Raw genomic sequence first — 16307 nt, 5'->3', positions numbered from 1 at the left:
ATTTAAAAATGATGAAAGTTATCAGGCTAGATAGGAATATAACAGTTCTTAAGGAATGATTCAAAGTAGGATGCTTAAGAAGACTTTGCTCTCTCCCACTGAACTTCTGTATGTAGGATGCTACTTTCTATGAAATTTTACAAATTATGTACAATCAATAGTGATTAAACCGATAGAGAAACCCGCATCAACACCCACAACACCCACCGGATGCAAAATTGATCTAACCATCAAATAGGAAATAAAGGAGGAATTAAAAAAAAAAAAAGCAAGTGAAGACTATATCAGTATCAGACTGCATCAGAACTCTCTGACCCTGCCTGCATTAAGAAACTCAAAGAATCCCCACATCCATCTTAACCTTAGAACTCAAAAGAAAACATAAAATCATCTTCCATCAGCTCCATGAAAACTATCAAACACAGTCTCCCATTCTACCACTCCAAGAATTTTTTAGATGTTCCCAGAATCCACAGACAGGGCAATACTTGCAGGAAGATGATACTCAGTTAGAGGTACTCTAAAGAGAACTTGAAGAAGTCATCATGGTAACTGAATGGTGACATCCCATGTATCTAATAAGGTGGCCCTTATAAAATAACCTCTAGGATTAACTGAAAACTCCCCTTATCCACAAGTGTGAAATGTTGAGAAGCTTGTCATTCCCATATTAGAACCGAAAGAGAGCTGACATGCCCAAATGATTGTCTATTTTTTCTAACCACAGTAGCCCACCTACTAAAAATATTCCTATCACAAACTGTTTCTCTTCTTAAACCATGGTATCTACACAAATATTAGCACCACAAGAAAGTTAATTCTTACTATGATTTTTTACAATAATTAATTGAAAAGATCATTTTGGGAGTAATAAATTAGTGCCAGGGGCTAACTTAGCCCTTTGCATTCTACATAGAATTGCTAAATATTTCGGATGTGAACACAGCTCTATTTGAAACCAGATTAAGATCAACAATTTATTCCAGACAGATAAGTAAACTGTAATTATACAAGAACTTTCAGATACTGTTCAGGTTTTTGAAATATTTATGCTATGTCTTTTTCTTTTTCTAAATTAGACCAGATCATTGTCGCTGAGCTCAATGACTGAGAAAATGCCATATTGACATAAGCTACTTTCTCCTGTAAAATATAGATTCATAGCCTTTAATGTCAGTAAGGATGATTAGATTATCTAATGTGATCTACTGTATCATGTAGGGAAGATAATTTCTACTACTTTTCCCTTTATAGAGATCAATAATGTGTTTTCTATTGATGCATAACCTCAGGAACCATCTGGGATGATTTAGGTGCCTGACACAAGCGTCTAGCTCCACGTTAGATGCCCTAGGATTTCTGAGACACCCACACTGTAAAACTGTAGGAGATCTCCATCCCTCTGGCTCACCAGCTAGTAGCCTGGGGGGCCTAGGACATCTAAAACCTATGGTCAGGTACCCAACTAAGTCTCCCAGTCCATATCTGAAGACATGATGGTATGTAGATTGTCTTGGTTCCTTTGACAGTTTGTTTCAGTGGATGGCTTTTTCACTGCTGTTGTTAATGAACTCTAATTACTCAATTGAAAGTGAAATGTATGCAATATTTTAGTACCTGCCTCAGAAGCACTGCATAACAGATGTGTAAGATTGTCCACTAACACCTATGCACTGCATCCCTGATTACACACCTGAAGGCTGCACTTATTGTTTTTGTGACATATTATGGGGACATTGCTCCTCAGAATCAGTGCTTTCCCAGGAACATCCTCCATTTTTATATATATCCTTCATTCTTTGTTGTTACACATATAGCCTTGCAGGTGCCAATATTTATATGTATTTTATCAGAATGGGTCCAACTCAAAAAGTGAAGACTGCTTTATATGCTTGACTTGTGCTTATTATGAGTTACAATTCCACCAGTCTAGGTGATACAGCAGATGTATTAAATAGTGATTTTATATTTACTCCTAGATCATAGATAAAGGTTTAATTGGATATAATAAATTTCCTAAGACACTTTTGTACCATCCCATAGAAGTTTATAGGGAATTATATCCTTTCTAAACAATTCAATATTATGGTTCAAAATGGGTTTAGGAAATTTTTCATTCTCTGTAGCAGTAAGTTTTAGGAATAATTGTCATAAGAATCTGCCTTTTTCTTTCCTATTAAATTCCATCGGCTTGCTCTTAAGAACTAAGAGTAGTACATTCTTTAATGAGAGCTCTAAATCTGACTATTTCCAGATTTGGGTAAAGTCTATATGTTGATAAAAGGCAGGTGATTCTGATATATCTTAGGAAGTCTATTTCTTCTAGAAGTAACTCCTCATGTCTCCAGAGAAATACTTTTTTGAAGTTTTACAGAAGGGTTCAAAGAACAACATATTCATAGAAAATATTACATACACAGTGAAAAATAATATCTCATGCATAACTGTCCAGCTTTCCAGCTCAGCTGGCAGGAAACCTGCGGGATTAGCCACAAAGTACAAAACAGCAGGTTTGGTTGTGGGGCATGGAGGTGGTAACAGCTCTGCAAGTACAGTAAATAAAGCTTTCCACCCAATAGTTTGAGTTCCTTGCATGACTTAAAGTCTAGAGAGTCATGGATCACCTTTATAGAGATCTGTTTAAACTGATAAATTGTTTTGCAGGATTTATACATAAAAAGCTAATATTTGGCCATGTGTATGGAACAAAACAAGGGATTAAATACTCAGTTTGTGTAACTCAGCAAAATACTTTGGGCATAGATGTATCCCAGAGTCATGAGTGGCTCTAGCTCATTGTAGTCATTAGAAAACGGCAATAGCAGTCCAGATTGTGAAACTCTAAGGACCTAGGCTGAAATCAAGAAATTTGGCATGCAGTAACACTATACATTTTAGAGCTATTCTTTTAAAACTGATATCTTACCAAACAAAGCCATCTGTGTTCCCTCTGGGAAAGGTTCTACCATTCTGTTTCCACTGACATGATGTTTATCTAAAAGAAAAAAAACAGTGAAGTCAGAATGTAATAGAACATATACTTTGCATAAAAACACAACTGTTCTTTGCTGTTGAAACACAACTGTTCTTTCATATTGAAACTTGAACTTTGATTTATCCAAGATCACTTGTGCAACTCACTAGTACCTGGGATTTCATACTCTCTGGTCCTATGTCTCAAAACGTACTTTACGGTACTCACACCTTGTATTATTTTAAGACTATTAAATTATTGCCATCATTGGAAACCATGTTATGGATGAAATACAACTGCTATTCCCCTAACTAAAGCTAAATCAAGAGGAGAGAGAAAAGGACACAGGCTTGTTTTTCACTAGCTCCATGGATCATGAAACACAAGTCTGATATCAGCTCCACCAAACGCATAGCGCAACCTGCTCTCTGTGACTTAGTGTTGGCAACCCAAGCATCTTCCAGCTCCAGCCATGCCTCTGAAGTGAACCATCTTTTACACAAGACGTTTCCTTTATGCTATGATCAGATTTCTTCCAGTTTTCTTAGAAAATTTGATGTAGGACAATAAATTTTCAAAACTGCACCTGTTATTTTCACAGAATCTGAAAAGCTGCTACATTTGAGGTTTACTTTAGTTAAATGGTTCTTTTCTGGCCACTACGGCTACCCATTCTCAGTTGAAAAAGCATTTTCTCTACAGAAGAGCTAGACTTGGGGAAGTCTTCTGGTCTGTAGATGTCTACCACAAGCTACAATTTAAGACTAAGTTATATATGCTCGTGCAGGTACACTGGAGAAAGCCAGAAACTGGAACACCTATAAAAACATGTGCATGGAAGCCAAATAGACATGGAGACTTTCAGTGTTAAGGGATATAATGCATACAGGAAAGTGCAATATTCCAGCATTGCTGGTGCTCACAGGGGTGATTTCTATGCAAGAAAAGCAGAGAAGCCTGGCTTTACTCTCTCCATGCCAAGACTGCTCGCATGGGCTAGAAACCTACCCAGTTTCCAAACTTCTTTGGAACAATATAGTCTTTACATCCCAATATACTTTCCTTTCATCCTAATGTACTTTCCTCAGCATACAGAAAACTCTACTCCTTGTGATGACATAAGCTTATCATTATCGTATAACCAAGGATGTATGTATAAAGTGAAAGAGAGCTCTCTGAGCTCCAAATAAAATAAAATATACAGATTCATGACAGAATATTCCCACTCGTTTTCACTGACATCCCCACCTTCACTTTCAGATCACGTACTTCTAAGAGACATTGTCAGTAGCAGGGGAAAGGAATAAAATAGCCTGAACTGAAAAAAATAAGTCTCTGTTCACTGAATACTTCCTAGAGGGAAAGCTAAGGGATTTCCTCAGTATGGCACTACTTTACTTCCTGCAACCTGGAATTGCCTTGCGAGTTCTCGGAAAGCAGGATTTTTCATTAGCAGGGAGGGGTATCGCAATACTAATCCCAGCTGGCATCAAGCATTTATCAACACATAATGATGTGTGAAATCAGGGTTATTTGCAATTGGAGCAGGATGAAGACGATCATTCAAATTTAGGAAGATTGAAGGCCCTGAACCATTCGAGTTGAGAGAGGGGCTTCAGCAAGGAAATTGTTGGGAGGCTCCAGAGTGGGAGTAATATGACCAACGTTGTATAAGGTTTCAATCTCTTTAGCTATCAGCTTGTATTACCACCATGATCTATAACCATCTGAGATAAACAAACATTCAGAAAAATTATGAAACATCATGCGAGATTAAATAAACTAACCCTCCACTAATCCTGACAGCTGCCTTCATTTAAAGAGTGAATGACGCAAATGATGTGATGTATGAAGCAGGTATCATTTCAGCTGGTGAGGCTTTAAATATATTAAACTTTTATTTTTAGAGGCGAGTAGTGCTTAAATGAAAATACTATTTTCACAAGTCGTTTTCCAATGTTTTCATACTTTTCTTTCAAAGATTTTAGCTGGATAAAAGAATTAGTTTTCTTGTCATTAATATTCTGTTTTACAATTTTTCCAGTATTCCCTGACCCTTCCCAGATGCTTAGTAAAAAACAGACAAAATGTGCATGGACTTTCACAAAACATACATTCAACCTTAGGAAGAAAGAAAAATGCTGCAAGTACAAAGAGCCTCTCAACAATGGTGTTATTCAAAGAACATTACTGTTTGGCTTCTTTTACTGAAAAGCTTTTCTTGTCCAAAAATAAGCTGTAATTCTCACTTTCAAGTTGGGCTGAGAAGCACTAGAAAATCAGAAATACCTTGGTCCTACAGAATCAGAAAAAAAATAGAAGAGCTTTCCCTATAACTTGACAACAGAAGCAACATACTGTTTTTCAAAGCTGATCATCGTTCCAGAGTCAATGGCTTACAATTTATATGATAAAAACTACTGTTACAGGGACTTAACAAGACCTTGTTCATCCTCTACTGCAGGAATTCTCCTTACCAGTGTGAGAGATATGGCCTGCAACATACTTTGGTCCCTTCCAAACAGAGTGTGCACTGAAAGCAAAACACCCTGGAGGTCTTGGCATTCAACTTTAGCTTCAGGCAAAGTCTGGCCCTCTTTCCTTACAGTCTCCTGAGTTTTACAGATATAATTCTTAGATCCCTTTCTCTGTCTCCATGAAACAGGATAATACATGGAAAAAATAACCAAAAGTTGCTAAACAAGACCTCAATACTTCAGTATTTTCCAGCCTTTGCAACCTATCACACAATATTTTCCAGCACAGTCTCGCAATTGTCCTTTGTTAAAGATTCACTGAATTCAGTCAAGTTCCGTCCACACTGATTAAATTCATGGCTTAGGCTACCTCTGTACAAGTAAACTATTAAAATAAACAAGTCATTTCTAGGAACTATTTGAGAGAGTGTTAATTAGCCTGGCCAAAATCATATCAGGTCCTATCTTAGCAATTTAACAGTGCAGACAATCAAGTTCCAGTGCCTGGACCCGTTCTCTAGCACATTTTAATTTATTAGCATGCACTACATTTATCTTCACAGTTCTACGTATGTCAATGGTATCACATCAGGAATAGATAAATTTAACCACAGAAGATGTTCAAATGAGAAAATTTTACATGAATATTTCCTTTCAAATCAGCCTGACTTAAGTTCTAAACTGACTTACTGTTCTGCTATTATGTATAAGCCCAGAGGAAAATTAAAGCTCCGTTAAATAAAAATCCACTTCCATTAAGTTAAATTCCTAATAAAGCCGCTGCCACAAAATTTACTGCACTTATCAAGCCTATTAACAGAATAGAACCTGTAATTACTAGAAACTGAAGTCCGTGCTGCTTTCTTAAATATGCAAAGCACTGGACTAATGCAGTGCAGCCAGTCATCGCAGGCCAAATCCTCTCCCAGTAACACTGATCAAATGGAAGTTACACAAAGACTGAAATTAGCAGTGCAGAAAGTCTACACAAGGCTTTAGGCATAAATGAAGTTATCAACATATAACTGAGTGGAACCCCAGGTTAAGAGACCAGAAGTCATTAATTAAAATGAGCTCTATATTTGCAGACCCAAATGAAGCAGCCTTAAAAAGATCTGACTTTCAGAGAGTGCTGAACCAGCACTGAGTGAAAATCAGAAATTTGCTGGTCTCAAAATATTCACTCACAAGCAATCACAAGACAGATTTAAAAACACTTTTTTTTTAGTAGTATATTAATTCATTCTTCATATTTGCCTTTTGGTTTTTAAACCATTAGGGAACGTTTAGACTACATTCCCGAAATCGCTTCATCAGAGCAGCCAGAAAGTTATTATTTTTAAATGAAAACTGAGATTCTCACATAATCAAATTAATCCCGGAGCAGGGGTCACATTTATACACAAGGACTGTTAATTTTCCACGGTAAGCACAGCCAGGAAGTGAATTGAAAATAGCTGATTAACCAATTACCATGAGCTGCCTCCGTCTCCTACCAGCATCTTCTGGCCCAGGTCTCAGAGCACAACCACATCAGCGATTTGACGCAAGCGGGAGCTCTGCCTATGCGACACACGTGTGGGAGTGGAGGAAGAAGAGTAGATAGTGCAGGGCTGAAGGAGGAATGTCCTCAAGCAAACCAGCTGCTGCTTGGATGACTTCCCCACCTGCATTGCCCTAGACACCTTCTCCTACACCTACCTTCCCACCACCATTGCTGGTGGTCTCTTCTCCATGGCCAACACCAAACGCTCGCTCTGCTGTTCATCCGCGCGCACGGAGGGGCTGCCGATCTCTGACAGATGACAAAGTGAGCAGGCCAGGGGATACAAGAACTTAGTAAAACAGTTATAGAGGAAAACTAAGTGGTTGCTATTGGTGAAGTGGCATACGAGGCACAATATATATCACAAGAGTTGCAAAGTGGGCACCAGAGAAATATAAAACCACTGCTCACTTTACAAAGGGTTAGGTTTACATGGCAGGAACATATAATACTCATCATAGCTGCCATAATCATTTTAAACAACAGTTTACAGGAAATAAAGGGGAATATTAACTTAGAGCTAGGCCAAAGACTGCTTTCATCTAGATAAACAGGGGTGAAGAAAACTGTTCATCACTGAATAAGCAAGTTATTTAAATGCCTCCTTTTAAATTCTGGATGTGATAGGAGTATGTCCTCCATACCCACAGCTCCACCTCTCTTGAGCAAGTAATAAGACGTAGGCTGACAGATGACATTTGAAAACTTCATAACATGAAGAGAGATGAATAACTTTCATGTTAACCTATAGCTGGTAGGCTCTTTTATTTAAAAATTCACTGGATGTCCACATTTAACTTCGGCATCTGAGCTTGTGCATCTCAGAAAGACCATGGTGAAACGAATGCTGCACGGAGAAGATGTCAGATTCATTGCTCCACTGATGGCTGAGAAAGTTTTACTGCTTTAGGAGAAGACAGGATTATCAGCAGGCTGAAAACGGATGTAACAACACCTCTAACCTGTAGCAAAAGCCGAGCAAACTGCTTTGTGAGAAGTAAGACCGTCAGCGAAAGCTCCTCGTGTCATGATTGGTAACCAACTGCGAGATACGTGAGCTATCAGGCCTGATCATCCCCCACTGCTTTTCCATATAACACTTTTTACTGCTGTGCACCATCAATATACAGTACATAATTGAAGGCCAGTAGGTTTCTTTTCGGTCTTAGAAACAAGAAACTATCTAATTTTTATTTCCAGTGAAAGATTGTAACATTTAGAAAAAATGATGGAAGTTTATCAGTGTAATGTTACCGTTTAGCATCTAATGAGTAAAAGGTCTGTAAATGTCACCAAAGAGAAGAAGTCCTAAGTCAAAGAAGACTAAGTAGTAAAAATGAGGACTTCAGTGCCCCTGGGTACAATTTCAACACAGGTGACACATGAGAACTCAGTTCAAAGGAAGAGAAATGACCCTCACTTTTCACTACTTCCCTATCAAATGTTTTCTTTCTAATTTAACCACATACATTTCAGCAGAGAATAAACTAGATACCTGCTGTTTTTTTCTAATACTTGATGTATCCTTGACAGGAGCTATATTGAAGTCTACAGGCAGAACATGCTTATTAAAAGTGAACTAACTCTACTAAAGTGTACATTTTCTCTAGGCTACATGGCCTGTTGAATTAAAAGACAGTAACAAACATATTATTCCCACTTTCACACAGAAGGAAGTAGTTCTTTCAGAGATTAGCTGGCAAATTAGTTATTTGGATTACTCTGTCAGTTATTCTAGGAGTTAGCCTGGTAGTTCTTTCAGACAAAAGCATAAAAGCAAAACTTTTCACCATCTGCCCATTTCATTATCCTGAAGATATTTCCTTAACAAAGTTTTTAGTTCTCTAATCTGGTATCTAATGAGTATGCCAAGAGAAGTCATCCATGTAGTATATATCAAATTATTATATTATGTAGTACATATCAAACTATGTCATATATGAGGATTTAATAAATTGTACAAGGATAGGATTTTTGTAATCATTAATACTGAGCCAGATTTTTACTTCTTCAGACAGAGGGGAAATCTTTCATCTTATTTATATCCTTCCCCTCTCCCAAGATCTTCTGGAAATCGGAAAAAGCTTCTGAGACAGTTTCACAATGATCTGGAAAGAGGGGAAGCTGGCTGTGAAGGAGAAAGCTTGTAGGTGGTCCTGCTGAAGGAATAGGAATTATTTACTGAATTCCTCCATTTCCAAACTAAACTGTCTAAAAACACCCATTCATACTTGTCCCTGAAGGTGGAGCCTCTCTTCATCGTTTTGGGGATTTCAAAAAGCTACTCAATGGAAAAATCCATGAAAGAGTAGCTTTGCTAGAGGCATGGTCTTAGAGGACTAAAGGGAGCCACATGAGGAACAGGGCCGCTCTCAGATACTTCAGGCCTCTGTGGAGCTAAAGTGGTATTAGATGTGCAGGTTATGGCAGGATTCTGTCCATAAATTCTTCATGGCTGGTGATGAAATAGAAGCACTTCTCTATTTCCAGGTCTACTTCAATGAGCAGAACTGTCAGTTCTGCAAGTTCCTGTATAATAAAAAAACCTAATGTCATATCAGATGAAACCCCAAGTGTTACGTTTCAAATCACTTTACCTCCTAAAGGATATTTTCAGCATGGGGACATTGCTGCCCGACTCCAGCCATTTATGTTTCCAAATCTGACAAGTCATTTTGTTTCTCAGCATTGGCAGAGAGATGGCGTACATGATCTACTGGGTTTCTTTCACCTCTCGTTTCTGTAGTTCTGTCATCCTCCCTCAGTCAGTAGAGATCAGCTGTCAACCCACTACCAATTAAAAATAGAGGTCAGCTACATAATGATAATTCACTTCCTACAACTATTTGTAGTATTGTGTTATTTTGCTCACACCATGGTTCCCAACTCCTGTTAATCTTAACCTGATATCGTTTGATGAAAAATATTACATTACAAACTTTGTTTAAAAATAAATAACCTTCTACATGTTAAAATAGGTCATGGGAGGAAGAACGGTAGCTGAAAACAGTTTTGAAATGTATTCTTGAGATGATGTCTCACAATGTGACACGCTGTGTTCTGTGGCATCCATGCTATCAAAGAGATTACTACGTACAAGCTGATTGATGCTACCAAATGTGATGCATCTTAGCACAGTGTGTCAGTTCAGAACCCAAAACACATGGACTCCTCAAAAAACATCGGTTCTGTTTAATGAACAAAAGCTGGATTATCACACACTGATTTTGTCCTGCACCTCTTACTGGGAAATGTATAAACAGGAATGACAGGGAAAGAGGTTTTTAAAAATGAAAATTAATTCACTTCTTACGATAGGGCAGTGGAGACGTAGAGGTGGAAAAACAGCAAATTTGAAGTTTCCAGTCTACTGGGGTTTGCAGATTAGTGGCAGAACAGCTGCGCCTGCAGTTGTGTGACTGTGCTAATAGGAAGCAGTATGTCATGCAGCTCTAGACCACAAGGGAAGCAGTCTGTGGAGTGTTAAAGGGTAGATGGGCTGCAAGGTCATCGGAGACCACATGTGCAATGGGGCAGATATTGGGGAGGCCACTGGGACATGCGTAGGGCAATGGAAAGAGCCGGCTGGGGGGCTCTGCATGGGACTGGAGGGAAAGCAGATGTAAATCCTGGGCATGGAGCAGTGGGTACATGGCAGCTGGGACAGAGGACGCTGGCGTGTGGAGTAAAAGGATCAGGAATATGCAGTGTTTGGGGTATGGGCAGAAGAAGATCCTCTAGAAACAATACAGATAACAGGCCTTATTGCTTTCCAGGAGACCAAAACACTGACCTTTATATGACTTTCACACACAAATGCCCCATGCACACACAGAGTACATGAGACCTGGATAAAAAAAAAATTGCACATATTTTGACTACACCCACGTGCTGCTTGACATATTTTCTGCTTCTTTGTGTAGGTCATGCATTTAACTTTGAGCTTTTAGGTAGATTCATTAAGGGTAAATTAAGAATAGTCAGACTGGGATTTATTTTGTATAGCTTTAAGCATCTACAGTGGATGTCCACATCCAAGTATTCAACCTAGGATCCTTCTGTACTCTGGAAAGAAGCAGACACTTCTGTAGTGATTCATCTGACATATTTGGGGTGTGTTCTTCAGAATGAAGTGAATCATATCCAGTAGTATCAATTTCTCAGCACTAATTATACGGAAACCAGAATGACCGATTCAGATTTACTCCACCTATATCACCTGCAGTATTATCACTGAGATTGCTTCATCTATTCAGTGGAAGGATTACACGTACCTGTGTATATATATACATATTAGGCAAAATACAGCCTTGACACTAATGGAGATTCTGGGTTATAAACCAGTACAAATGTTAACAGTAAAACATGATCAGAACAATAGCAGAAGAAAATGATCCCATCTACAGTGGTTGCTAGAAGGTAGTCTATCTCATACGCAGTTTTGCTGCAGGAATGCTGTCACAGACCTCTCATTAATACACCACTCAGCTCAGACAGGTAACACAGACAGAAACATATTATGTACACAGAATAGACAAGTCTTGTAGTATTACTGCAAGTATCACAGTATTTGATTTCCCTAAAACCTCATTCCTGGAGTCATGATGCAACATGAAAATCTCAGTTTTTATTTTTAAAACCTATGCTTTGAAACTGCCTGACTGGAGAGAAAGAAATGGAGAACCCGAAAAGCTATGATCAGAAATTAAAGATTAAATAAGATGTACAAACATATACTCTTCTTCTAAGAAGATGTTCGTATAATGCAATGTCGAAATGTTGAAGATTTTATCCTGGTAATGCCTCTACAATATGGCTCAACTATCTACTTGCACATGTAAATCTTTTGTTTAGGTTCTCGTTATCTCACATCTCAGTTACTAAAATATGCTTTCCTCTAGATTTGACAAATGCAACACATTTTTCTCTGGAGCACTAAAATTCATCAAGAATCCTGCCACAAAGAACACTCTCCAAGTCCATCAATTTAACACTGTCATTCTCCTCTTCCAGTTCCTTCTCTATTGCATCCAACATAAGTTGCTTGTCTAATTTCAAGGCCCTCCTGACTTGGCCTACACTGCCTACCATTTTTCATGCACAGGCTGAATGTCATATTCCACCTCTGATCAGGTAGAGATGCCAGCTACCACTCTTACATTTTCTAACAAGTCTTCTCATGATTTCTGTGGTACTACCCCCCCCTTATATCAGGGAGCAGGTGCCCACAAACAAAACCAGAGCGACTTCATTATCTCAGATGCATCCTGAAACCTCCTCTCCTTTGTTGAAGTGTACATGAAAACTTTGGAAACAGACTGCTTGTATGTAATGTATAGTCAGGCAGCCTGTACACTGACCTATGGAGATTTCCGTTGTCTATCAGTAGTGTGGTATCCAAGTAAAAATAATAACAAAAATAAAAATAATAAAAATAGTGCATTGAGTGTGAGACCTAATGCATAGTTTTTGAATAACTGAGATTGATAATTATTCCCTTCTACAAAAGGGCAAGAGCCCATTGTATGAGAGAATATAGAAGCACACTATCTCTTTTTGCAAATATTCCCTATAACAATCCGTACTGCACTGAACGCACGGAAAAAGCCCTAAACCAGGAGCATAATGCGGTGTTGAGTTATCCATGCAATGTAGACGATCCACACCATTTCGGGCAGTGCCAGCAGCGTTTGGTTGTTAGTGTAGGAAGAGAATGAAGTTGATAAAATACAACTGGACTTTATTTCAGAAATAGAGACAATACCTTTTGAAATCACTGTTGAAACCCTTATTTAAGTCAGCTGGGATAAGAATCCTATCAGACAGGCTGAAAAAAGGAGAGCTCTGGAACAAAGGCCGATGATGAACACAGTGTAACGGAGTTGGGAGGAGATGTCCAGTGGGGTGTGGCAAGGCTGGTTGTTAAGCCCGGCTTTATTTAGCAGCTTTATTAATGATCTCTGAGAAGGGGTGAAAAGCACATGAATAAAACATGCACTGGATACTCAACTGGGACAACATGTGTACACCATGAAAAATGAAAACCAGCACAAAGCTCTAGGCAGAAATTCTGCAGGGAAGCACAGGAAGAGACAATGTAGCTTCAGGAATAGGACCCTGCTCTGACTGCGGAAGAAGAGCTTTCATCCTCGTCTTTCTTGAGGAAAAAGAAGAAAAAAAACGCCGAAAAGGGCAGGAACTACAGTCTGAGGGGAGGCACATTCACGGGGGAAAATAAGCTGAACTCCCGTAATGGCCAGACTGTGGAAACCCATGTGCTTCCCTTGGAGAGACTGCACAGCGGGGACATAATCTCAGCTGGTATGCTTCCTAGGACCGCTTGCCTCGACATCTCCTGACCTGTGCAGCAGCAACACAAATGCCAAATTCTAGGCTAGCCTGTGAAATGAAAACCTAGATACAGAAAACAGGACAGACCTAATGGTAAAATCCCCAAATTGCTTTTTAAGTGCATTTTCTTTTTAATATTTCCTTTTACACATTAATATTTACATAAAAAATCCTCTAAATGCGACTTTTGATTTAGGATGCTCACACTCTGAGGGTTTGATCTGAGACCAGTCAGGTCTTATGCCAATTAATACCAGGTGTCTTAACACCAACTAGTTGTAATTGACTTTTTATGTTCAGAGCTTCTCAAAATTTAACTCAAGATGATTTGTGTTGGCACCCACATAAGATGTTCAAAGTGGAAGAGTCCCTTCGCAATTCCTGGCTGCCCATGAATTTGTAGATAAATGGTAAAGCAGTGGTTTTGCAAGGTTTTAATTACATATATAGAGACACAACTCAAACACTCTTATCCTAAGGATGGATTTATATACAGAAATGCTGCTTCCCCAATAGATACACTCCTTTGACTAATATTACAGTATTTTAACATTACAATAAAACATGCCATTCAGGCTAATGAGGTAATTCTCAGTGTAACTTCTTTCTTTTTTCTGAAATACCTCAGGGAAGAACTTGACCCAGAGGAAAGGTGCCCCTCACCTAAATCACCTGAGCTAAGGGGCAGAAATACGCAGGACTGTGCAGTTGATCTGATTTTAGGCATCCACGTACAGATGAATCTTATCCTACAGATGACTGTTTTTCCCCACTGATATGAAGATGCCTACAGTGCCTAGCTCACATAAAGACATCTACATTCGGTCAAATTAATTCCAACCGCAATGTCTGTTTTCACGTCACAGAAATTCAAGAGGCAATACCAAGGAAAAGCCACGCTCATATTTTTCTCCTTCTGCTAATTAATGCTTTGTGCCTCTAAGGCATTTGATTCTTCCTTGCACAGATGTATGGGTTTATACCAGCTTTGCATTTGTTCTCTATGAAAACAGAAAAAATAATTTTGAAGATACAAGGGAGGGGACAACCAGCCTATTGTGATTTTTGTATGCAAAAAGTCTAACCAACAAATATTACTGAAACTTTACAACATCCCAGAAAGGTATTATTATGCATATTTTACCAACGGCACACTGACAGGTCAAATACCTTCTCAAAGTTCACAATGTCAGTGGTAAAACATGTCTTGATTCCCAGTCCCTTTTACCAAAGGGCCAACTGCCTCTCCAGCTACTTAAAAAAGTGTGTTTATTGGGCTAATAAAACCCAATGGAGGGAATTCAACAGTCACTCTCTATTAATGAGGTAACATCACTCAGTCACCTACAATTTAATTTTTCTAAGGCCCTGAGATTTTAATTTGAGTAATACTTCTATTAATTACAATGTCTAATAACAATGTCTAATTCAGACATCTGTTAAAAGTATGTAATGTTAATTTATTGGAAAATCTCCAGCAGTGCTCAATTAAAATGTTCCCCAGTTAAGCTAATGCATATGATTTGTAATGAATAGCAAAATTAGATACTGTTAATAAAAATAATAGCAAATTAAAAACAATAAAACCTTGAGTTTGAGATTGACAAAAATTAAAGACGCAGAACTCTTCATTAAGTAGTAGAGCAAGAACTTCTGAAAATGGAATATTCTCGTATTGGTATGGGAGCCTATTTTAGAGCACTGCTCCAAATTAGCACCTACTGGAAGTATTTGTTGCACAAAACACAGCAGGAAATAGTATTAATCCTTGCTTATTAGATTCTCATTGCTTTGATTTTGCTTTTCCATCACAAGATATTTTTCATGTTCCTTAAATATATAGGCTTATTCAGAGGCCTATATTTGGCAGGGTGGATTTTGCTATTTTTAAATAATGACACTTTTGCAGCATTTCTGCAGTCCTGTGAATTAAATTAAGCGGTGAAACAAACAGCGCTTTTTCTCATCCGAACGTTGTCATCATATTATCATTTCTGTGCCTGACTGCATGTCTCCACTACGCCGTTAATCTGTTTTTAAAAACGGAGCCGCACGAAACCATGGAAATAAGGTGCAGCACCGTTTTAGCGACGCATTACAATACACCGCAGTGCCTTAAAGCACAACTGACATTTCTTTTTTTCCCTTGTGAAGATGTCAGTAGCTCTGAGCAAGAAGCAGCGTGCAGCCTGTGATAGAGTATCTCTCTCCTACACATTCCCCCTCGATGGCAGATTATCTGCCCGGAGGTTGCATTAGGCTCCAGTCAGCTGTCAGTCAGCAGATGAGCAGGAACGGTCCAGTGCTTCTTCCCCCCTCTCCCATCTGACAGTGATAAATGACCAGGCCTAATGCTCAGCTAAGCTTGACGGGTCCAGGCCTCCCCTTGCAATCTGCTGCAGACTAACACCAACCTTTTGCTGTTAATATCCCCTGTTGGCACAGCAAAGGCAGCATCGCGGAGCGCTAAGGTTAGGCCAGTTGGCTTTTCTTCTCCAAAAAAGGGAATTGTGATTTCACTCCTTGAAGAAGCTCGTAATCTGATGGCAAAAATACAGGGAGACGAGAACAGTGTTATAAAACTGCACCGCAAACACAGGCTTCAATTAACTGTCTATCTCCTTAAAAAGACAGATACATCTGACTCAAAGTTTCAGAAATGCACCTCAGCCTTAAATATACCTTACGCAAAGTGCTGTCCTCCTTAAGAAATAAAGACATGATACTGCTTCTTTTGTTGTATCTGGAGAGGATGGGGAAGGGGATTTTAACAAAGAAATTTGAAGGTGAAACATGAACTCATTAACCGCATTACAAAAATTTGTTACAACTTCATCTTGAACAGATACTGCGTTTTAAGGCTGATAACCCTATTTCTTAGTAATTAGAAATACATCATAAAATATTTCATACTTAACAAAACAATTTTTTCACTTTTATCTGAAGTCAAATAAATTTG

The 16307-nt window shown here is 38.6% G+C and overlaps 1 protein-coding gene across 2 annotated transcripts in view; it reads right to left on the bottom strand.

The window, feature by feature from the left end:
• MSRA (methionine sulfoxide reductase A) overlaps positions 1-16307 on the bottom strand; it is a 276740-nt gene that overhangs the window by 167365 nt on the left and 93068 nt on the right. Inside the window, exons 2-3 of one of the 2 annotated variants that reach the window (XM_064508280.1) lie at positions 15763-15888; positions 2927-2995 (exon numbers count right to left, since the gene is read on the bottom strand). In XM_064508280.1, the coding sequence (XP_064364350.1) occupies positions 2927-2995; positions 15763-15805 (112 nt within the window). In that variant the 5' untranslated portion in view covers positions 15806-15888. The remainder of the gene's footprint in view (positions 1-2926; positions 2996-15762; positions 15889-16307) is intronic. The other variant, XM_026102001.2, reaches the window with a different exon arrangement.

Source organism: Dromaius novaehollandiae, chromosome 3 (genome assembly GCF_036370855.1).
Source record: "Dromaius novaehollandiae isolate bDroNov1 chromosome 3, bDroNov1.hap1, whole genome shotgun sequence".
Lineage (NCBI taxonomy): Eukaryota > Metazoa > Chordata > Aves > Casuariiformes > Dromaiidae > Dromaius > Dromaius novaehollandiae.
The sequence above is the reverse complement of the archived record's forward strand: the minus strand, read 5'-3'. Positions and strand labels throughout refer to the sequence as shown.